At 37.2% G+C, this 25,451-nt stretch overlaps 1 protein-coding gene across 7 annotated transcripts in view; it reads left to right on the top strand.

The window, feature by feature from the left end:
• RRAGB (Ras related GTP binding B) overlaps positions 1 to 15,689 on the top strand; it is a 58,580-nt gene extending 42,891 nt beyond the window's left edge. For 5 of the 7 annotated variants that reach the window (XM_057538557.1, XM_057538558.1, XM_057538553.1 and 2 more), the window contains 6 exons: positions 1,550 to 1,772; positions 4,249 to 4,344; positions 6,511 to 6,633; positions 12,993 to 13,084; positions 14,146 to 14,261; positions 15,170 to 15,689. In XM_057538557.1, the coding sequence (XP_057394540.1) occupies positions 1,550 to 1,772; positions 4,249 to 4,344; positions 6,511 to 6,633; positions 12,993 to 13,084; positions 14,146 to 14,261; positions 15,170 to 15,267 (748 nt within the window). In that variant the 3' untranslated portion in view covers positions 15,268 to 15,689. The other 2 variants (XR_009006703.1, XM_057538555.1) reach the window with 2 other exon arrangements.
• The last annotated feature ends 9,762 nt before the right edge of the window (positions 15,690 to 25,451 follow it).

Genomic DNA, 25,451 nt, shown 5'->3' with positions numbered 1-25,451 from the left:
GTGAGACACGTTAGAAATTAGGGGTCTTTTCTTTTTTCATAGGTGGTACTATAGCACAAGTTTTTGGTTTCTCTTACCTGAGCTGCCTCTGTCAGAGCTGTGCCCCCTGTCCCAACTCTCATTATCACTTCTGGTGTTTTCAGGATCATTGGCACCTTGCTTCTGCCTATGTCACTGGCAGAAGCTGCCTGGTTCACCTGGATGGTGGGTTCTTCCCTAGCTTCCAGGATCCTCTGAGTCTCAGGCTCAGCCACCATGGAGGAAGGGGTGGGGGGAGCCAGGGTCATACCAGTGCCTCTTCCCTATCTGGTTTTCTAAGTTTCTCAGGCTCTGCCACTGCTGGTGGGAGAGCAGAGGGGCTGGAGGCTTGGGCACCTCAGTGGCTGGAGGGACAGGGCTGCAGGCCCCATTCCCACTGCTGTACAGTTAGATGTGGCCATGGGTGCCACTGCAGCCAGGAGGCTGGTGTTGTGTGTGCTGTCTACTCTGCTGCTACCAGGTTCTCTGGGGCTGCAGGCTTAGCTGCCATGGCCAGAGGGCCAGGATTATAGGCACTACCTCTACTGTTCCTTCAGTTCTGCTTCCTCTATCTGTTCCAGTCCATCCACCTTTAGATGTACAGGTGTGTGGAATTCTCTAGCATCCTGGTGTGTTGGAAAAAAGTACCTTTGTTGAGTTGTAAATGTTTTACTGGTTGTAGATTGAAGGGGAGACACAGAGGTAGCTTTTCATTCCATCATGTTGTTGATGCCACTCCTTGATTTTTTTGTTCAGGATAGAACACTACTGTATTCTTCTAGCCAGCTGGCAATTGAGAATTTCTTGGGAAGCTGCACACAGCCTAAGGAGCAAAGAGCAACATTCTGCTAAAAAGTTAACTTGGAGCCATTTTCATATAGTTTAGAGTGTTTGACTAGTTATTCATTCAGTAAATATTCATTGAGCAAGTACTCTGTGGCAAGCTCTGTGCTAAAAGCTGGGAAACAATGTCAAACTGTAACGGACATGGTCCTTACCTTCATGGAGCTTGCTGTCTAGGGGATTGAATGCCATTAATTAAAAACTCACACAAATATGTATAATATGACACTTGTGGTGAGTGTTAAATATAAAACCAATGTGTTAGTATAATTGCCTATGGTGACTAGATTTGCCCAAGTCAGTGAGGTCAGGGATAGTTTCTGTGAGGAAGTATGGATTGAACTGAAATCCAGTGGAACAAGTAGGAGTTAATTAGGTATAAAAGTAAGGGGATAGCATGTGAGACAGAGTGAAAAGCATGTGTAAAGGCCCCTCGGCGGATAGACCATGGGCCACTAGAACTGAGGGAAGGTCAAAGTATATTTGGAACACAAGGAGGGGAGCAAAAGGTGGCACAAGATGTGGCTTAAGAAGTAAGAAAGTGAGGCCATCCTAATTTGCTATCATTTTCCCTTTAATTTGAAGCTTTAGGATTATCTTTCACACTGATTAAGCCAACAAAAATAGATCATAAATAGGAGTGATTAAGTGATGACTTGCTTATTACCTAGATTTTTTTTCCTACTAGACAGGACACCTTCATGGAAAATTATTTCACCAGCCAACGAGACAACATCTTCCGTAATGTGGAGGTTCTGATTTATGTCTTTGATGTGGAAAGCCGCGAACTGGAAAAGGACATGCACTATTACCAGTCGTGCCTGGAGGCCATTCTGCAGAATTCTCCAGATGCCAAAATCTTTTGCTTGGTGCATAAAATGGATCTGGTACAGGAGGATCAACGAGACCTGGTAAGAAATAGAAGGGGTGGTGCACCAAATAATTGACATCCTTTGTAGACTTCTTCTGTAGAGATATAGGTAAACTTGTACCATTCTTTTTTAGGAAAAAAAATCTCAGCATAAGCTTTCAAAATAAAGTTGACATTTTTTTAAAAAACACTTATAAACAAATGTTCCATGGTAAGGGAAATATAATGTTCATTTAGCAAATAATTTTCAAATTTAGGAAAGGATCCTGGCCATGTGATATCACTAAGCAGCTTTATGTATTTTAAAAATATATTTGCTACCACTGTTTTACTGTCCTTCAGAGCCGGCAGTTATTGTCAAGGCTAGAAGACCCACCAGGGGTGAGATAAAGAAAGGTCATAGCTGTCACTAGGTTGACCTAGGAAACTGGTATGCACCAATTCAAATGCCAACTATACTGTGTTAGGCACAATGCCAAGGCCCTCATAATTGCACTGATATGGTATATTTATCTTCTTTTCTAGCATGGGTGTTAGTACACATAAATTTAAACCAGAAAAGACACAGTAGAAAGGACAAACTCCTAGCTAGCTATGAGACCCCAGGACTGGCAAGTCACAAATATAGTCTAGCGTTAGTTTACTCCATATAAAATAAGAGGATTGGATTTTAAAGTCTAAGCTGAAAGAGAAGATCCTCTGTTTCCAAGGGTAAAGTTGAGGAAAGCAGTTTTAGAATATGCTGGTGATGTAGAAGAACACAGTTCCTCTTTGGGTTGGAACCTAGGAGTCTAAGGATCCCCTTTAACTTAAGAATTTTTTGGTAATAGCTGTGGTCAGGAATACTTTTTTTTTCCATAATTAGTTACAGGATTGGCTTCAGTGTTCCAGTATTTGAGTATGTTTTGGTGTTTCTAGATTAGCTTACAGGCTTTCAGAAACCACTTGACAGGTTTCCGTATTTGACTCTGAAAAGGACTTTTGAGTATTCTTTTTAATTCCTTCTCCCTCTCACTAAGTATCAATTCTGTTTTAATTCAGCAGAAAATTCTGTATGTAGCTTGATCTTGAGATTGTGAGGGGTTTGTTATTATTACTGTTCTTTGTTTTGTTTCCCTGGCCCAATTTGCAACAGAAAAACCTAGAGCATTCCAATAAATGACCTCCTTATGGATTTTTTAATTACTTGTAATTTTTAGTGATCAACATATTGTTTTCTAAATGCTTATGTAAATATCCGCAAAGATACATTAATGTTCTTTGTGGGATTTTAAGCTTAATTAAGAAAAGTATACTCTATTTCATTAAAGATTCAGACTTGGAGGTTTTGAAATAAAATGGCTAGGGTGCTTCCCTGAATATCAGTTTCAGGCAAGATAGGTGTTTCCCTCTATGTGTGTGTATTAGTCAGGGTTCCTCAGAGAAACAGAACCAATAAGAAGTGTGTGTGTGTGTGTGTGTGTGTGTGTGTGTGTGTGTGTGTGTGTGTATGTGTGTGTAGAGAGAGAGAGAGTGAGAATAAGAGAGAGACTGATTAATTTTAAGGAATCGACTCATATGATTGTGGAGGCTAGCAAGTCCGAAATCTGCAGGGCAGACTGATAGGCTGGAGACCCTTGTTGCAGCTTGAGTCAGAAGGCAGTCTGGAAGGCAGAATTCCCTCTTCCTGGGGAATGGCAGTCTTTTTCTCTTAAGGCCTTCAACTGGTTATATAAAGCTTACCCATATTATGGAAGGGGATCTGCTTTACTAAAAGTCCACTGATTTAAATATTAATCTCATCTAAAAAATACCTTCATAGCAACATCTAAATTGGTGTTTAACCAAATGTCTGGGTATTGTGGCCTAACCTAGTTGTTGCATAAAATTATCCATCACAGTGTGAACAGTGCACTCACTATAAGCCCACCCAGTCCTGGAAAATATCTGTGTATGTGTTTATATTTGTATAAATAGATATTTTCCCATGTATATATGGGCATATATATAGATAGGTAGATACATAGCCAAGAAGAAGAGATATTTGTGTGTAAGGGGTTGTTATATCTATGTAGCCAAATAAATACAGTCCATACAGAAATAATATATAAGTGTATGCATGTGTGTATGAGAGAAAGATATCTACAAAAGTTGAAGTATTTTGATTTATAAAATCTTGATATTGGTATGGATATCTTAAAAATGACCCAGATTGGATTATTTGGAATGTTAGATATATTTTATTAAGATTCCTCTGTATGGTAAATTTTATTTTCCAGCATAGTGTTCTCAGTGAGTACTCAGAACAAGCAGTACAGTCCTGAAGAATTCTAGTAGCCGTTGCACTTTGTAGACCTGACCTGAAATCATTTCTGCCATCCTAGTCTGTAAAGTAACGTACACATTTAAAAATTCCTCTGAGGAAAAACGAAATGCCCCTGTTTAAAATATGCTAAAATATTACACCTCAGATTTTGCAGTGAGAGAGGAGAGCTGTTAGTTATATGCTAATCAGTATGTTGGTCTATTTACTTCAGATTTTTAAAGAGCGAGAAGAAGATCTGAGGCGTTTGTCTCGCCCATTGGAATGTTCTTGCTTCCGAACATCTATCTGGGATGAAACTCTCTATAAGGTGTGTATGTTTCCCTGAGTTCTCTCATTTAAAGAGCATGAAAAAAAAGCTAGAAGGGTATTATCAAAACTAAAAGATTTTAAACTCTTTCATAGCCATCTAGATGTGTTGAACTAAAAGAAGAAATAATCTACATAAATTGTTTGAAAAATACCCAATTTAACCTTAAGAAATTTTGCTTTTGATCTTAGATTGGGTCGACATACCTACCAGATCACACTGAATTAACCCAGTTTGGTCCTGATTAATTTGATACAGATCTTCATGACAGTAGAGGTTTCACTGGCCATCATCCATTTTGACCTGTTGTGGTCTCAATGCTGATTGGAGTTGTATCTAATATTCAGGTACCTCTACAGGATATAAGCTAGTCTGCCTAAGTTTGGATGGCAATAGAAGAACAATATTTAGGGGAGAGATTGGAGAAGGGAATCTTAGAATGGGATATGTTATTTCTAGAGTATGATAGCTTCAACTTTCATGCCAAATTAGAGACTAGCATTCTTTCAACTAGAGAGATTGTTCCCATTGGTGGAATGATTGCCACACTGCTTGTAGTAGTTGTAGAGGTTACAAACAATAGCTGTGTTATGGATGAAGCTGAAATTACCTTATTGGCACATAGGCTCCTTAGCCTGCTTCCTCCCTTTCTCCCACTGATTTAGTGATTTGAAAGACTGGCTCCTTTTGGGTCCTCCTGTGGTCAGACTGCTTCTGGTATCCATTGACAAGTCTGGGTAGGAAAGCATCCTTCTCTGTGACTCGTAGCTACAGCCTCAGTATCAACTCCATCTGACAAGTATCTACAACCAAAAGCACAGAAACCTGATTTGCCAAAGAGAAAAACAATTGGACTTTAAACATAGCCACTGATTTATTTTTTTAACTAATTCATTTTTTCCCCAATATGTTGACCCAGCCTCGCTCTAATAACAGATCATTTTGAGATACCTATCTAGGAAATACTGTTCTAGATTAATTTGGGCCGAATTTCTCTCAAAGCCTTATTCCCATAGAACAGGTAACCGTGAATAAGGATGGACATGACGCACTGATAAGAACCAACTGCGGTGTGAAGGATGGCAATACATAACACGACCAAAGACAATTGGCTAATCACAACACTGCTGTGAGTGACAATGTCTCTGCTGTGGTTAGCTTTGGTGCCTTCTCCAAGGTAAATTCAGCAGTGACATTAACACCGACCTGGGAACTTGGAACCTGAACCCCCATGCCTAAGTAATAAAACTAATTGGAACAGAGACATGGCTCTACTCTCTCTTACATCAATGTTGCATAGAGCTGACATAAATTTTTATATTAAGTTTTATTCTACAAGCACTCATTGCAATATGCTTGATGCTGTTGGACACACAGATGACTAAGACCAGGTTCCTGCCCTCTAGTAGGGGAGAGAAGAACATTGTACACCTTACCAGACAAATTGGAGCAAAATTGAAAGAAATATTATAATGAAAATTCAAATAAAAGAGCCTTAAGAGAATAGAGGGAGGGTGTGGTTAATTTCAACTCCTTATTTTAGTCATACTCCTCTGGATGAAGTCAGTTTTAGGCAAACACGCAGTGGACTGTTTTTAATTCAATTGGATCAATAATTTATACAGCTGACAATAAGCCTTTTGGAATGATAATGCCACTAATTTCTCTTGTAATTTCTATTGTATGTTATCCCATTGAGGGGAGGGGCCATTTTTCTACGTGGCTCTGATATTTTCATAAAATTGATTCTTAGATGTATGTTAAATATAGCATTATTAGGTTCTGATCTTTAGAGCAATCTACACTATTGGACTTAATATCTGTTTGAATGGCTGTATTAGAAGTTCTTTAGCCCAGTATATCAGAGTTTTCAACTTCCCTAAGGCAATGTGATGGAATTAAATACTTGTTTATTTTTAATTACCAATGGAAAGAAGTATTTTACAGAAGTGTTTGAAACTTTAAAAAATCCAACTGAAGGATAAAAATCAAATATCTTCATTTTCTCACTTTGTTTGTGTTATATCATACTTCTTGCCAGAATTTGTTTGGGACTCAATTATCACCATATTTTGCTGTCTGTATGTTATAGTATACTTACTCATTTGCAAAGATCTGGGACTGGCTACCTGTTAGTAATATTACACTGTGCTTCTGTTCTGTTAGGCTTGGTCCAGCATTGTTTATCAGCTGATTCCCAATGTTCAGCAGCTGGAAATGAACCTAAGGAATTTTGCTGAAATTATTGAGGCTGATGAAGTGCTTCTATTTGAGAGAGCCACTTTTCTGGTGAGAACTTTCTGCTCTGCAGATGTACTTCACACTCACCTTCTTCTATTCAGCAACGGAGAATATGTTGCCACTTTCAGGAAGAACCTTTTTCCCTTTTGTCATTACTTCACCATGCATAGCCTTATTTATAAAGTAGTATTGTCAGCAAGTAACTTGAAAGAAGTTCTTTGGTGCGTGGATCTTTAGTAATTAGTAAAACTTAGCTGTTTGCAGGTAAGCCTTACTATAGAGTTTAGATTATTTTTGTGAATAATTGTTCATTTGTGTTAAAGAATTCCTATTTCCTATTGACTTTTATTATGAAATGATGGGTATTTTTCTTTGAGTTTAAAGCTTTTAACATGGAAGAGATGTAATGGTCAACTCAGTGACGTAGCTAAGAGTTCAGATGGGGAGGTGAAAGGGCAAAGAGGTATGTTGGTATTTTTATTTTTCTTATAAATTCGGCTTAACAATGATATTAGCACTTACTGTGTACTTGGCCATGAGGGGGTATGCAAAACCCAATATTATATTTATAAGTAAAATTTTTAAATAACTAATAAAAATTGACTTGAGATGTCACAAAGCACTGCTTAAGTAATTGCTGATCAGCTTAATAAATATAGCTCTAAGAGCAGCTCACAGTAAATAATTGGTTTCTGAGCTCTACCAGTGCTTGGTGATTTTAGACACATTTCTTGCTTTTTTTGGTTTTTACATAGACATGTATCCTTTTTCAAATTCTTTTCTCATTTAGGTTATTACAGAATATTGAGCAGAGTTCCCCATGCCGTACAGTAGGTCCCCATTGGCCATCTATTCTAAATATAGAAGTGTGTACATCTCAATCCCAAACTCCCAATCTATCCCTACCCCCACCCTTCACCCCTGGCAACCACAAGTTCCTTCTCTAAGTCTGTGAGTCTGTTTCTGTCTTGTAAACAAGTCCATTTGTATCATTTCTCTTGGATTCCACATATAAGCAATATCATATGATATTTGTCTTTCTCTGTCTGACTTACTTCACTTAGTATGATAATCTCCAGGTCCATCCATGTTTCTGCAAATGGCATTATTTCATTCTTTTTAATGGCTGAGTAATATTCCATTGTATATATGTACCACATTTTCTTTATCCATTCATCTGTTGATGGACATTTAGGTTGCTTCCATGTCTTGGCTATTGTAAACAGGGCTGAAATGAACATTGGGGTGCATGTATCCTTTCAAACCATGTTTTTCTCCGGATATATGCCCAGGAGTGGGATTCCTGGATCATATGGTAGCTCTAATTTTAGTTTTTTAAGGCACCTCCATACTGTTCTCCATGGTGGCTGTACCAATTTACATTCCCACCAACAGTGCAAGAGGGTTCCCTTTTCTCCACACCCTCTCCAGCATTTATTGTTTGTAGACTTTTTGATGATGGCCATTCTGACTGGTGTGAGGTGGTACCTCATTGTAGTTTTGATTTGCATTTCTATAATAATTACTGATGTTGGGCATCTTTTCATATGCCTCCTGGCCATCTGTATGTCTTTGGATAAATGTCTATTTAGGTCTTCTGCCCATTTTTTTATTGGGTTGTTTGTTTTTTTTCATACTGAGCCACATGAGTTGTTTGTAAATTTTGGAGATTAATCCCTTGTCTGCTACATCATTTGCAAATATTTTCTCCAATTTTATGGGTTGTCTTTGCGCTTTCTTTATGGTTTTCTTTGCTGTGCAAAAGCTTTTGAGTTTAATTAAGTCCCATTTCTTTTTTGTTTTTTGTTTTTTAATTTCCATTACTCTAGATGTGGATTGAAAAAAGATCTTGCTGCAATTTATGTCAGAGTGTTCTGCCTATGTTTTCCTCTAAGAGTTTTAGAGTATCCAGTCTTACATTTAGGTCTTTAATCCATTTTGAGTTTATTTTTGTGTATGGTATTAAAGAATGTTCTAATTTCATTTTTTTTACATGTAGCTGTCCAGTTTTCCCAGCAGTATTTATTGAAGAGACTGTCTTTTCTCCATCATATAGTTTTGCCTTCATTGTCATAGGTTAATTGACCATGGTGCGTGGGTTTATTTCTGGGCTTTCTATCCTATTCCATTGATCTATATTTCTGTTTTTGTGCCAGTCCCATACTGTCTTGATGACTTTAGCTTTGTAGTATAGTCTGAAGTCAGGGAGCCTGATTCCTCCAGCTCTGTTTTTCTTTCTCAAGATTGCCTTGGCTATTCGGAGTCTTTTGTGTCTCCATACAAATTTTAAGATTTTTTGTTCTAGTTCTGTGAAAAATGCCCTTGGTAATTTGATAGGGATTGCATTGAATATGTAGATTGTCTTGGGTAGTATAGTCATTTTGACAATATTGATTCTTCTAATCCAAGAACATGGTATGTCTTTCCATCTGTTTCTGTCATCTTTGATTTCATTCATCAGTATCTTATAATTTTTTGAAGTACAGGTCTTTTGCCTCCTTAGGTAGGTTTATTTCTAGGTATTTTATTCTTTCTGCTGCACTGGTAAATGGGATTGTGTCTTTAATTTCTCTTTCTGATCTTTCATTGTTAGTGTATAGAAATGCAAGAGATTTCTGTGTGTTAATTTTGTATCCTACAACTTTACCAAATTCATTGAGCTCTAGTAGTTTTCTAGTAGCATCTTTAGGATTTTCTATGTATAGTATCATGTCATCTGCAGACAGAGACTGTTTTACTTCTTTTCCAATTTGGATTCCTTTTATTTCATTTTCTTTTCTGACTGCCATGGCTAGGACTTCCAAAACTGTGTTCAGTAAAAGTGGCGAGAGTGGACATCCTTGTCTTGTTCCTGATCTTAGAGGAGATGCTTTCAGCTTTTCACCATTGAGTATGATGTTAGGTGTAGGTTTGTCATATATGGCCTTTATTATGTTGAGGTAAGTTTTCTCTGTGCCCACTTTCTGGAGAGCTTTTATCATACATGGGTGTTGAATTTTGTTAAGAGCTTTTTCTGCATCTATTGAGATGATCATATGGTTTCTATTATTCAGTTTGTTGCTGTGGTGTATCACACCGATTGATTTGGGGATATTGAAAAGTCCTTTCATCCCTGGGATAAATCCCACTTGATCATTGGGTCTGATCCTTTTAATGTATTGTTGGATTCGGTTTGCTAGTGTTTTGTTGAGGATTGTTTTTGCATCTATGTTCACCAGTGACATTGGCCTGTAATTTTCTTTTTTGGTGGTATCTTTGTCTGGTTTTGGTTATCAGGGTGATGGTGACCTCATAGAATGAGTTTGCAAGTGTTCCTTCCTCTGCAATTTTTTGGAATAGTTTCAGAAGGATAGGTGTTAACTCATCTCTAAATGGTTGATAGAATTCATGTGTGAAGCCATCAGGTCCTGGACTTTGGTTTGTTGGGAGTTTTTTAATCCCAGTTTCAATTTCATTCTTGTAATTGATCTGTTCATATTTTCTGTTTCTTCCTGGTTCAGTCTTGGGAGATTGTACCTTTCTAAGAATTTGTCCGTTTCTTCTAGGTTGTCCATTTTATCGGCATAGAGTTGCTTGTAGTAATCTCTCATGATCCTTTGTATTTCTGTGGTGTCTGTTGTAGCTTCTCCTTTTTCATTCCTAATTGTATTGATTTGAGTCCTCTCCCTTTTTTCCTTGATGAGTCTGTCTAAAGGTTTATCCATTTTGTTTATCTTTTCTAAGGACCAGCTTTTAGTTTCATTCATCCTTTCTATTGTTTTCTTTCTCTCTATTTCATTTATTTCTGCTCTGATCTTTATGGTTTCTTTCCCTCTATTAACTTTGTGTTTTGTTTCTTCTTCTTTCTCTAGTTTCTTTAGGTGTAAGGTTAGGTTGTTTATTTGAGATTTTTATTGTTTCCTGAGGCAAGATTGTGTTGCTATAAATTTCCCTCCTAGAACTGCTTTTGGGGTGTCACATAGGTTTTGGATCCTCATGCTTTCATTTTCATTTGTCTCTATATACTTTTTGATTTCTTTGTTTTCTTCAGTGATCCATTGGTTATTAAGTAGCATATTGTTTAGCCTCCATGTGTTTGTGTATTTTACAGCTTTTTCCTTGTAGTTGATTTCTAATCTCATAGCGTAGTGTTTGGGAAAGATGCTTGATATGATTTCAGTTTTCTTAAATTTACCGAGGCTTGCTATGTGGCCCAGCATGTGATCAATTCTGGAGAATGTTTCATGTGTACTTGAGAAGAATGTGTATTCTGCTGCTTTTGGATGGAATGCTCTAAATATCAATTAAGTCCATCTAGTCTAATGTGTCATTTAAGGCCTGTGTTTCCTTATTGATTTTCTGTCTGAATGATCTTTCCATTGATGAACATGGGGTGTTAAAGTCCCCCACTATGATTGTGTTACTGTCGACTTTTCTTTCTATGGCTGTTAGTATTTGCCTTATATATTGTGGTGCTCCTATGTTGAGTTCATATATATTTACAATTGTTATGTCTTCTTCTTGGACTGATCCCTTGATTATTATGTAGTGTCCTTCTTTGTCTCTTGTAACATTCTTTATTTTAAACTCTGTTTTGTCTAATATGAGTATTGCTACTCTAGCTTTCTTTTGATTGCTGTTTGCATGGAATGCATTTTTCCATCCTCTTACTTTCAGTCTGCATGTGTCCCTAGATCTGAAGTGGGTCTCTTGTAGACAGCGTATATATGGTAGACATATATCTTAATCTCTCTGAGTTTGGTTCCCCTTTTATAAAATGGAGATAATAATATCTATATCATAGGTTTATTGTGTGGATTAATATGGGACAAGGTAACATTAAGCCCTAGCACAAAGTTTAGCATACAGTTGGCAAACTGTTAAACATTGATTTCTTTTGCTATTGCAGCCAACAGAGGACAGAGAATGCAAAGTGAAATTTTTTCTCCTTCCTTTGTGGAAACATTATTTTTAACGGTAGCATATTTGGGAGTCATCCTTCCTGCTAACTGGTATAGCTGAGGCAAGGAGTCCTAACTAGAGTGTCTTTCTGCCTCAGCCCATAGGCAGGGATCACTTCCTTGGAAGTTCACTACCCTGAGCCCTGTCTTTCCTGCTAGTGGTAATAGCAACAAGCAGGTGAGCTCTTCTGTCTATCTTGAGACACGTGGCATGGTAGAATCCTGCTTCAGCAGTATTCTCCTGCCACATCTACCACACATGATCATAGAGGTTAACCTAATATAAACTCTGTTTTTCACTGGCAGTAACAAGTAGCTTTTGCTTTCTCTTGAGGACTAAGTTTAGGTGTGATTGACCATTTTCACTATAGCTCTTGAAGTCAAGCAACAGGAACCTATTCCACCGTTGGTCTAGGAATTATGTTTTGAAAATTTCACATGGTTTCAGGGAATTGTCCTGTGAATTTTCTTCTGGCAAATGAGTCAGTTTTGCTTCCTACTAGAAAGTTTATATCAGCCTATGGGAAATACTTGTGTGGTTTTATTAATCTGAAAGTGTTAGGGGAAGTATTTTCAGCTGGCATTGGTGTCCATCATGAATAGGTTCATTTATAAATAGTAAATCCTCAGAGGTTAGAATCGTTCAGTTAAGATTTTTAAATATGATACCAAAAACCACTTGGTTATAGCCTTCATTAAAATTAAATACATTAAGTACACCTCAACAACAGCTAAGAGGGACTTCCCTGGTGGTTCAGTGGTAAAGAATCCACCTTCCAGTGCAGGGGATGCAGGTTCAGTCCCTGGTCAGGGAACTAAGATCCCACATGCCGCGGGACAACTAAGCCTGTGCACCACAACTACTGAGCTTGCACACCTCAACTAGAGAGCCCGCATGCTGCAAACTACAGAGCCCACACACCCTGGAGCCCACGTGCCACAAATAGAAGCCTGAGTGCCGCAACGAAGAGCCTGCACGCCACAGCCAAAAGATCCCACATGCCTCAACAAAGATCCTGTGTGCCTGCAATTAAGACTCAATGCAACCAAAATAAATAAATAAATAAATAAAATACTAAAAAAAGAACAGCTAAGAATTTTTATTTATTTTTCCTTTTTGATTTGTACTTTTTTTGAATCAAAGACATCCTATTGAAATAAGATGAATATTTAATGATTAAAGTAAGTGAGAAAGGACAGCAATGAACCAAAATAGATAATACAATACTTAAATGATCTAATAAAATTATAACCAAACAATACTGGATGGGTCATCCTTAGGGATGTTGAAATTATGCAGATGTTGACAGGATATGGGACAGAGGAATAGAGGCAGTAAAGCCAGGTGCCAAGTCTACCCTGAAAATCAGGGTGACCAAGAGACTGACAAATGTATTGCCTTGAGGAGTAGTAGAGGGTGATATGACAACACTGCATGGATTTAAAGGGCATTGCTCTTTTTCGTAGGTGATTTCTCACTACCAATGTAAAGAACAGCGTGATGTCCACAGATTTGAGAAAATCAGCAACATTATTAAGCAATTTAAGCTGAGCTGCAGGTAAGAGATCTTATGCGATGTATTTATCTCTGTAACAAATTGTCATTTTTTGAGAGGTTCAAATAACTATAGTAGACTGCACTTCTATATTCAGCATACTTTATATTAAAAATAAAGCTAAACTCTAAGGGAGCCTACAGTTGACTGAAGTGAAAGACATCTTTAATGCAAAGTCAACTGATGCAGAAGAAGCATATGAAAAATATCTAAGCAGAGTACCCCTTCAAGATGTTTGATACTATTTGGGAAAAAATAAACAGAAAATGTCCAAGAGAGTTTTGAAAAACAAGAAAGGAGAATTTACCCTACCAAATACCAAGATTTACTATAAAACTACAGTAATTAAAATAGTGAGGTACTGATTCAAGAATGGTACAAAGTAGAGAGTCTAGAAATGTCTGATCATATTGTCTCAGCTTTGTTTAAATACAATTTGAATCTTAGCATTGTGAATATAGGAAGAAGGAATGGCTGAACATCATAATCTAGTAAAGATTTAATAATCATATCCTGGTAAAACTTTGATGCCCAGTGCCCAGACAATAGAATAAGTGTAAGTTTTTACCTTTTATGCCGTAGCACACTTTGAGACTTTCTGGCATGTTTATTCTAACATTTTTAAGAAGAAATAGCAAATGGCATATAAATATCATTACCCTTTTTGTTTTCAAAGAAATGGGATCATTTCTAGAATGTCAGCATAACTAACATTCAAAAGATACAGTTATTAATCTCAATGATAGGGAAATTTCAACTGAATAAACTTCTTAAATATTAGAGAAATCTTTGGTAACATGATTTTTAATATGAATCTAGGTCTAAGCCCACTTTTCATTTCACAGTCACTATCAATTCCTAATCCACTTTCTAAGTCACTTTCCAGCACGTGTTAAATTTGTCATTAGAGTTTCCTTGGAAAACAAAGTGGGATTAGTGATTAACTGTCAATGTGGTGGTGGATTGAGATATAATGCTATGAAAATGTTTAACATGAAAGATAAGAATATCTTATGTTGCTATTATTTTATGTTCTTTACTCACTTTTCTCCTTTCTCCTATAGCAAGCTGGCTGCCTCTTTCCAGAGCATGGAAGTCAGGAACTCTAACTTTGCTGCTTTCATTGACATCTTTACATCCAACACTTATGTGATGGTCGTGATGTCTGATCCATCCATTCGTAAGTTTAAACTTAGCTGACATAGGTTCAAAGCCACATATTCTTTAAACTAATTTCCCTAGAGGTAGTATATTATTAAAGATACTGAAAAGCTATTTTGTAGTGCATAACACTGTGAATGTACTTAATGCCACTGACCTGTACATTTAAAAATGGTTAAAATGGTAAATTTCATTTTATGTGCATTTTACCACAATGAAAAAAAATTTTTAGTACTAGTGGTAAATACTTTTTATTTAATAGACTTATATTTTGAAACTTAAAGATAATTTAGACTCTAGGGTATTATATCTTCTTCATGGGAACTTTAAAAATTACTTATGTATAGTTACTATATCTAAGGATTTTAAAGAAAAAGAACCCAAATTTATGACTTATGCTCCATGTGGGGTAGATTTTTAAAAGACTAGTCAGTCTAAGCTCTGTACTATTAAATGTTGAACAATTTTATATGTCATTGTATATTCCTAAGTACCATACCCCCATATTTCTGTTATGGGCATAAAGAGAGATATTTAGTGCTTCCATGCCATAATAGCCATATCCATGACAACCATTGAAATAAAGGTTCTAGCAATATTTCCAGGATGCTCCCAGAAGTTTAAATTATCTCTTAAGTTATCTATCTTAGATTAATATTAGAATACAACATAAGACAATGTTTTTTTTTTACTATTAGCCCCAAACCAAAAGAGTTTGAAAATTTATTTTGAAAATACTATGTTTAGAATATAAACAAATCTTTTATTTATTCAGAAAAATTAAACTCTGGTTAACTTGGGACTTATGTTCTCTGTGACATACATTGAGGAATTTGGCTCTCTTTTGTTTATTTGTTTTTACTAGTCAATTATTCCTTTGGCTGCTTGTACTTAGTCTGTTGGTTATCTTCCCTGCCACACCCTCAGCTTCTGCAGCTACTCTGATCAATATCCGCAATGCCAGGAAACACTTTGAAAAGCTGGAAAGAGTGGATGGACCAAAGCAGTGTCTTCTCATGCGCTAAAACATTGCCAAATGCTGTTTCAGAAAAAAATTGGAATACTGTTTCTTAATCTTAATGTTGTATTAGTATATATAGGCTCTGAAATGTTGTGATGCTTATCACTTCTGTATTTCTTCCCTACTCCCCAGTCTTAACGTTTAACCTTGAATGCTGTTTACTCAAATAGCCAGTGAGGAGTTAGAAGATGAGCTGTTTATGAAGTTGGTGTGATATATAAAGTAGGTGATATATAAGTGTTCTGATAACAACGTTCTAATAGTGCAAGTGTTCTGTTAACCTGGTTCCAGTTGTTGTGTATGCCAAAGCCTTTCCCAACGTCATCTTGTATTCCTTACCAGAGAGTAACCTATACGTTTGGAATATTACTGTTTTCTCAGCATGCATTAAAACTATTCCTTAACTACAATTGTAAATAAACTTTTGCTGTTAGGGATTTCAGTGTCTGTTTTTCTTTTCCTTGTTTCTTCAACTTTTCCCTAAGAAAGAGCAAATGAATTTCAGTTATCCTAGGGGAAGGGGACCTGCTGTTTGGGAAATAGTACAAAATAAAGTTGGATAGGAAGGATGAGCCAAATGATAGCCTTGAAGCTAGGCAGAAGAGTTTTGGTACAATGTGATAGGAAATGACAAAGGAATTTTGAAAGAAAGTTAAACTATAGGCTGACTGATGGCAGTCAGAGAAGCTGTGGTAGTAATCCAGACCTGAGGTGTGCTGAAAGTCTATTTCAGGATGCAGCTGGAGAAGGAATGAATAAAAAGTTGAGGGAAAATAGTGTTTATGAGATATAAGTCTTCTTTCTGTGAGGTCCAGGAATGGTTAATTTTATATATTCCGTAACACCTGGTAGGATGTGCCTTCATTATACTAGTTAAGTAGTATTAAAACCTCTTTCAGGCTGGGAGTTTATTTGACTTCATCCCCTAAGGAAAAGATGAGGCATTGTGAACTGGGAGAAATGGAGCTTGACAACACTGACTAGAACTACTCAAAGCCCTTTTTCAGTTTCCATAGAACTGAAACAGAACACAAAAGCATTTAGGGAATCTACAGCAGAGTAGACTCATCTCAATTTTCTTGTCTCTATGTCATGAAGAAACTTCTTCCAGACTGCCAGAACCTCACCTTTCCCCATCTTATTGTCCCCAATTGAGATAGAGTTTTTACTGAGCAGCAAAGAACATGTTGTTTTTTAGGCAGTTTAACATTATGTAGACTAAAACTATCAATTCTTAAAAGAATCTCATTGGACTAATTTTATCAACAGTTGTATTAATCTTCTACAGAAGGAGAGTTTTTTAAGTAGGTGTTCCAGATTCTTTATCCTAGTAACATCTAGGAAAATGAAAAGAGCAAATGAACCGAGTGGGTGGGGGATGTCTGTTCTGTGACTAATGATTTGGCAAGTTCTCCTTATCCTCTATCTGGGGTGAGGTTTGAAGGAAAACACCCGAAAGTGTTTTTTTTTGTATTTTGGAAGGTGGATAGATATAGATAATATATTCAATTAGATGAGCACAAAAATTAAAACAGTTATATAATTACTCTGTTCACTCTTGGTTCAGCCCTTTCTCAGATTCTAGTTATAACTTGGACTTAGAGGATGTATAAAAGTATGAAAGGTTAGAAAAATAAGGTTATTATTTGACTTAAGCCTTATGGTAATGAGCAGCCAGTCGTCATTGTCACTGAAGAAAAAAAAAATGTTTTGAGATAGATATTTGTCCAAAGATGGAGCCGCTTAGAAACTGAAGTAAACACAAGTGGACAGTGAAGGCATGTACACGGAAAGAGTTGGAGAGAAGAAATCAAAACCAGAGGTGCAGAAATTATGAGATCAGTGATACAATGAACTGATTCTTTTTACGGGTCATGTTAGCTATGTCAGTAGGATAGGGCAATGGTTCTCAAACTTGAGCATGCATAAGAACCACTTGGAGGGTTATTGTTAAAACACACACTGCTGTCCCACCCGCTACCACTGAGAGTTTCAGATTCAGTAGGTCTCGGGTGGGGTCCATGAATCTACATTTCTAACAAGTTCCCAGGTGTTGCTGATACTGATCCTGCTGGTCCACAGACTATATTTTGGGGACCACTGCTTTAAGGAAAAGAAGAGGAAATGTAGACCTGGAAGCAGGAGTGGGAAAACATGTGCTCACCAGGTTTGTAAGGATAAGTTGAAGGCATTATACCAAATAAGATATATGTAGTTTATACCAAATGTAAAATAGATAGCTAGTGGGAAGCAGCTGCATAGCACAGGGAGATCAGTTCATGCTTTGTGACCACCTAGAGGGGTGGGATAGGGAGGGTGGGAGGGAGACGCAAGAGGGAGGAGATATGGGGATATGTGTATATGTATAGCTGATTCACTTTGTTATAAAGCAGAAACTAACACCATTGTAAAGCAATTATATTCCAATAAAGATGTTAAAAAAATAAACACATGTTAAGAGGTTAAAAAAAAGATATATATTAAAAAAGAGATAAAAAAAGATACATATAAATCAGACCACTGATTCTCAAAGTAATCTAAAAGTTTGTAAAGCACTGTCTTAGATAAAAGCAATGACTAGGAAGCTTCTATTTCATAAGTAATGTGTTGCAAATGGAAACCATTGCTAGCATAGAGTATGGGTAGTGATTTGTGTAGGGACCTAACTTTTTCCAGTTTCAACCAGCTTTATTTGCTAACTTAATAGGATATCATGAAAATGTAGGTGGGTTGCAAATGAAAACAGTGCTACCTTTTGTTCAGTATTTACTAAGTGTCATGTTGTAAATGCTTTATAAGGATTGTCTCATTAGTCTTCACAAGAACCCCATGAGGTAAGTACTATCACTATCCCACTTTCTAGATGGGGGAATTGGGCCCAGAGAAGTAAGAAACTTGCCCACATTTAAACAGTAGTGGGTAGTAGAGCTGGGATTTGAATTCAGGTATTCTAACTCCAGAGCTTGTGCACTTAACCTTAACCTTGAAATTGTATGGCCTTCCTGAATTTAAGGGCCTTCTCAGGATGGAGAGTTTGAGGTGCATCCAGGTATGGTACCTAGCTTTGAGACTACCACTGTGTTGGCTACTATGGAAATAGTAAGCCAAATGCTTGTGAACCTGTATTACTCTTGTTTTCATTGGGGCTTTGCCACATGGAATAAGAAGCTTTACCACAGTTGGCAGTGAAAAGCAGAGTCGAATAGGAGGGGGGAAAAAATCTCTAGCTTGAAGGATTTAGGTCAAATCTAAGCAGTTTTTCAGTATTTGTGGGTTTTCCCCAAGAATTGGACTACTGTGAGCAGTTAGTTATAGCCTCTACTTCTCTGGGGCCTTTTAAAAATAGGAGGGAAAAAGTTTATAACTCTTTTGGATCTCCCACAGCAATATTTTGCAAAGGCCAGCTTATGATTTCCCACTTAAATTCCTGACTTCCTTTTAAAGCAGGCAAACAGTCAGGGTCTTCCTGCAGTCTTCACTAACAAGATTTCCAGCCTCATTGCATATAAATGTCCTCACTGCATGTGATTTAGTGGCACATAATCAGCATTTTTTTCCAGCTTTATTGAAGTATGATTGACAAATAATAATTGTATATGTGTAGGTTGTACAATGTGATGTATTTTTTAAGGTGTACAACATTATGATTTAATATGCAAATACATTGTGAAACGATTACCACAATCAAGTTAATTAACACATCCATCACCCTACACAGTTACCTTTTATTTTTCAGGTAAAGAACACTTAAGATCTACTCTCTTAGCAAATTTTAAGTATACAATACAGTATTCTTAACTATAGTCACCATGCTGTAATTAGATCCCGAGAACTTATTCATCTTATCACTGGATATTTGTTCTATTTGACTAAAATCTCCCCATTTCCCACACCCCTCAGGCCCTGGCAACCATCATGCTATTCTGCTTCTATGAGTTCGACATTTTTAGATTCCACATATAAGTGAGATGATACAGAATTTGTCTTTCTCTAACATCTTGCATAGCATTATGTCCTCAAGGTCAGTCTGTGTTGTTAAAAATGGTTACATTGGAGTGAAGGAGGCAGAAATCATACTCAGTGGGCCTGAAGAGTATGTGGACGGTGATGAAGCAAAGAAGTGACAACTGCTTCAAGAAGTATAGTTATGTAGGGAAGAAAAGAGGATGGCAGCAATGTCCAGGGAAGTATTTTTTCATAACTCCTGAAGAATTTCTTCCTTAGGCTGGTCTCAACCCAAAAGAAATTTCTCAAAGTCTGACCAGCAGCTTCTGAGTGAAAGATTGCCTCATTTATAATCTATTTTCAACACCACATATATGTTCCTCTTGAGCACTTCTTGAAACTGGAAAGACAAAACTCAGTGTAGAGGAGAAAGTAGCCAAATTCTCACCCCATAAAAAATAGGAAACTGAATTTCTTTGGAGTAGCTCAATTGAAAACAACTAACTTTTGGTAGCTCCCTTCATTGTAGCTCCAGAACAACAATTATGATTTCCAACATTTATTGATTGCTTACCATATATTATGCACTCTTCTAAATATTTATATTAATTATTTAATCAATTATTTAAGTATATTAATTATATTGTTAATATATATTAATTCATTTTGTCCTTAAAATTACATTAATTAGGTACTGTTATATATGATAAAACTGAGACACAGAGAGGTTAGGTTACTGGCCCACAGCTCACATGGTTTGTGAGTGACAGAGCCGGGACTTGAATCTAGGCTTCTAGTGTGTGCCACTAACCTCTCCTGCTGTACTGCGTGAGTAGCAGAAAATATTTTAGAGAAGGAGATGTCTGCACCTACTTCAGAATAAGGTAGATAGAACTGGACAGACACACTATCTCTAGATGAGATTTAATCTAAATTAGCCCCATAGGGTATCAATTCCAATTTCCCTTCATATGCTAGTAAGCATTGACTGAGAAGCCCTGTATATTCAGCTGTTTTAGGCGTTGTGGTTAAGAAGACAAAAAGACAGTCTGCTTGCAAAAAAAGGTTTTCCCACAATACTGGAAACTCCTTGAGGGCATAAGCATGTCTATTTTCCCTCCTCACTGACTCCACAATATAAGACAATTCCTGACATGTCATAAGCATTCAATAAATAGTTGATGAATGAATGAATAAAGCTTCCGTTCTAGACAGTCCCTAGAGAGAGAGCAAGCAATGCTGGCTGGATTAATTGAGGTCAAGAACAAATCTAGCTCTAGTTACTAGCTTTTAGATTGTTGTATAGTCAGACTTTTTTTTTAGGTTTTCCTTTGGAGGCAGGGTTCAAATTCCTGAGTGAGCTGCTTGGTGTTTTTCCTAGCCAGACTGCTAAAATACATCCTGAAACTTTGGGCAACATAAAGGCATTCTGCTGCTGTGGACCTTTGAGAATAAGATCGGTTCTTTTCACACTTTGTGACATAATCTGAGGTAAGGAGACATCGTCTTACTTTGAGGCTATTCTCATTGGTATCTAGGAGGAAGAGGATGGCCAAGATCATGCATACTTTATACTTTTCCACTCCAGCCACTTTCTCTGCCTCCAGCCATGCTTTCTTAGGTAGAACTCTCAGGGACTGGGGTCTGAAAACCCCAAAAGCAGATGTCTTGTCTTCCTTCTGCCACCTACTCAAGGGGATAGGTGGGGTACAACTTTCAGTGGCTCAGGTTGCCAAGAACTACCTAGATGTCCGAATATGAAAGACAGTGACTTTTCTCTAAGGTATCCTGGTGTAGAAGTAAATGATTGGGCATTAAAGTCAGACCAGGTGTTTACTTTCTAGGTGGATTATTTTGGATAGTCTCTTAACCTCTCCCAGCCTCAATTTCCTCATCAATAAAATGGTAGTAACAACATCAGCTTCACAAGGTTTTATGTAGAATGAGAGGAGATGAGATAATGTACCTAAAGCTCCCTAACAATGCCTGGTGTATATTTGGTACTCAACAATGGTAAGTAATAATAATAACAACAATAATAAAAGTTCATTCAGTTGGTAGATCCATAGTGAGATGAAGCTGGAATACCTGACTCAGGAGGATGTTAAGGGGGAGATGACTTGATTAACTACCCAGAAACTGGAGTTCTGAACCACTGAAATGTCATGAGACATTGGAGTCTCTACAAATCTCTGGCAATATTGAGCCTGGGCAGGGCCACTAGCCTTCTTAAGGTTTCACATGAGCAGAGATACTACTTGTGGTAGTGAGAGAGCTTAGCTGAGAAGTGTGCCTGACTCTCTGTGGCTCTCTACAGACCTGGTTCTGATTTGATAGCCATGCTGGCAATAACTCCTTTACCTTATCCATATCCATCCCTATTAAGTCTACCATACCTTGCTCCTGGCTAGCTTTCCCTCCCAATCTGATCCTCAGTTCTGTCTCCAGTCTTCTTGGTCATTCTGGTCTCAATCTCATTCAAGATTGCAACTTCATCAGCATCCTGCCAGAGTAATAGTGATAATAACTGCTATTTGGAGAGCACCTACTATGTAATAGGGTCTTTACTTATATACTTTTGTTACATCCCCAAAGTAATCTTCCTTACTTAACACTCCCCTGTATAAAACTCTCAGATGGTCCTTACCTTTCAGACATAAATGCCAAATGATGAAAAGATAGGAAGTGTGAAATTTGCTTCAAAATTATCTGAAGTTGTGTGGGGAGTAGGTAGGTATATAGATAAAACAAGAGAAGCCATGACTTGATGACTTGATAATTATTAAAGCTGGGTGATGAGTGTAAGGGGTTCATTATATTATTCTTTCTACTTTTGTATATATTTGAAACTTTCCATAATAAATATATTTTAATTAAAGAGAAAAGTAAAACAGACACACACATGTGCAAAGCAAAAATAAACAAAAATTCTCTCAGATGGCCTGTCATCTCACAGCACAAATACTGCTTAATAAGACTTACAGGGTAGATAGCCTCAACCACCAAAGGGCAGACAGCAGAAGCAAGAAAAACTACAATCCTGCAGCCTGTAGAACAAAAACCAGATTCACAGAAAGATAGACAAGATGAAAAGGCAGAGGGCTATATACCAGATGAAGGAACAAGATAAAACCCCAGAAAAACAACTAAATGAAGTGGAGTTAGGCAACCTTCCAGAAAAAGAATTCAGAATAATGATAGTGAAGATGATCCAGGACCTCGGAATAAGAATGGAGGCAAAGATCGAGAAGATGCAAGAAATGTTTCACAAAGACCTAGAAGAATTAAAGAACAAACAAACAGAGATGAACAATACAATAACTGAAATGAAAACTACACTAGAAGGAATCAATAGCAGAATAACTGAGGCAGAAGAACGGATAAGTGACCTGGAAGACAGAATGGTGGAATTCACTGTTGCAGAACAGACTAAAGGAAAAAGAATGAAAAGAAATGAAGACAGCCTAAGACACCTCTGGGACAACATTAAACGCAACAACATTCGCATTATAGGGGTCCCAGAAGGAGAAGAGAGAGAGAAAGGACCAGAGAAAATATTTGAAGAGATTATAGTCGAAAACTTCCCTAATATGGGAAAGGAAATAGCCACCCAAGTCCAGGAAGCGCAGAGAGTCCCATACAGGATAAACCCAAGGAGAAACACGCCGAGACACATAGTAATCAAATTGGCAAAAATTAAAGACAAAGAAAAATTATTGAAAGCAGCAAGGGAAAAACGACAAATAACATACAAGGGAACTCCCATAAGGTTAACAGCTGATTTCTCAGCCGAAACTCTACAAGCCAGAAGGGAGTGGCATGATATACTTAAAGTGATGAAAGGGAAGAACCTACAACCAAGATTACTCTACCTGGCAAGCATCTCATTTAGATTTGATGGAGAAATCAAAAGCTTTACAGACAAGCAAAAGCTAAGAGAATTCAGCACCACCAAACCAGCTGTACAACAAATGCTAAAGGAACTTCTCTAAGTGGGAAACACAAGAGAAGAAAATGACCTACAAAAACAAACCCAAAACAATTAAGAAACTGGTCATAGCAACATACATATCGATAATTACCTTAAAAGTGAATGGATTAAATGCTCCAACCGAAAGACACAGGCTCACTGAATGGATACAAAAACAAGACCCATATATATGCTGTCTACAAGAGACCCACTTCAGACCTAGGAACACATACAGACTGAAAGTGAGAGGATGGGAAAAGATATTCCATGCAAAGGGAAATCAAAAGAAAGCTGGAGTAGCTATACTCATATCAGATAAAATAGACATTAAAATAAAGAATGTTACAAGAGACAAGGAAGGACACTACATAATGATCAAGAGATCAATCCAAGAAGAAGATATAACAATTATAAATATATATGTACCCAACATAGGAGCACCACAATACATAAGGCAACTACTAACAGCTATAAAAGAGGAAATCAACAGTAACACAATAATAGTGGGGGACTTTAGCACCTCACTTACACCAATGGACAGATCATCCAAAATGAAAATAAATAAGGAAACAGAAGCTTTAAATGACACAATAGATCAGATAGATTTAATTGATATTTATAGGACATTCCATCAAAAAACAGCAGATTACACTTTCTTCTCAAGTGTGCATGGATCATTCTCCAGGATAGATCACATCTTGGGTCACAAATCAAGCCTCAGTAAATTTAAGAAAATTGAAATCATATCAAGCATCTTTTCTGACCACAACGCTATGAGATTAGAAATGAATTACAGGGCAAAAAATGTAAAAAACACAAACACATGGAGGCTAAACAATACACTACTAAATAACCAAGATATCACTGAAGAAATCAAAGAGGAAATCAAAAAATACCTAGAGACAAATGACAATGAAAACACATGATCCAAAACCTATGGGATGCAGCAAAAGCAGTTCTAAGAGGGAAGTTTATAGCTATACAAGCCTACCTCAAGAAACAAGAAAAATCTCAAGTAAACAATCTAACCTTACACCTAAAAGAACTAGAGAAAGAAGAACAAACCAACCGCAAATTTAGCAGAAGAAAAGAAATCATAAAGATCACAGTGGAAATAAATGAAATAGAAACAAAGAAAACAATAGCAAAGATCAATAAAACTAAAAGCTGGTTCTTTGAGAAGATAAACAAAATTGATAAGCCATTAGCCATACTCAACAAGAAAAAGAGGGAGAGGACTCAAAGCAATAAAATTAGAAATGAAAAAGGAGACATTACAACAGACACCGCAGAAATAAAAAGCATCCTAAGAGACTACTACAAGCAAGTCTATGCCAATAAAATGGACAACCTGGAAGAAATGGGCAAATTCTTAAAAAGGTATAACCTTCCAAGACTGAACCAGGAAGAAACAGAAAATATGAACAGACCAATCACAAGTAATGAAATTGAAACTGTGATTAAAAATCTTCCTACAAACAAAAGTCCAGGACCAGAGGGCTTCACAGGTGAATTCTATCAAACATTTAGAGAAGAGCCAACACCCATCCTTCTCAAACTCTTCCAAAAAATTGCAGAGGAAAGAACACTCCTAAACTCATTCTATGAGGCCACCATCACCCTGATACCAAAACCAGACAAAGATACTACAAAAAAAGAAAATTTTAGACCAATATCACTGATGAATATAGATGCAAAAATCCTCAACAAAATACTATCAAACAGAATCCAACAACACATTAAAAGGATCATACACCATGATCAAGTGAGATTTATCCCAGGGATGCAAGGAATCTTCAATATACACAAATCAATCAATGTGATACACTATATTAACAAATTGAAGAATAAAAACCATAGGATTGGGCTTCCCTGGTGGCACAGCAGTTGAGAGTCTGCCTGCCGGTGCAGGGGAGGGGTTCGAGCCCTAGTCTGGGAGGATCCCACATGCTGCGGGGCAACTGGGCCCATGAGCCACAATTGCTGGGCCTGCGCGTCTGCAGCCTGTGCTCCACAGCAGGAGGGGCCGCGGTGGTGAGAGGCCCGTGCACTGCGATGGAGGGTGGCCCCCGCTTGCCACACCTGGAGAGGGCCCTCACACAGAAATGAGGACCCAACACAGCCATAAATAAATAAATAAATAAATAAATAAATAAATAAATAAAAATTAAAAAAGGACTAAAAAAACCCCAAAAAACCATAGGATCATCTCAATAGAGGCAGGAAAAGCTTTTGACAAAATTCAACACCCATTTATGGTAAAATCTCTCCAG

This window comes from Balaenoptera acutorostrata, chromosome X, assembly GCF_949987535.1.
Source record: "Balaenoptera acutorostrata chromosome X, mBalAcu1.1, whole genome shotgun sequence".
NCBI lineage: Eukaryota > Metazoa > Chordata > Mammalia > Artiodactyla > Balaenopteridae > Balaenoptera > Balaenoptera acutorostrata.
This window is presented reverse-complemented; position numbering and strand designations above follow the sequence as displayed.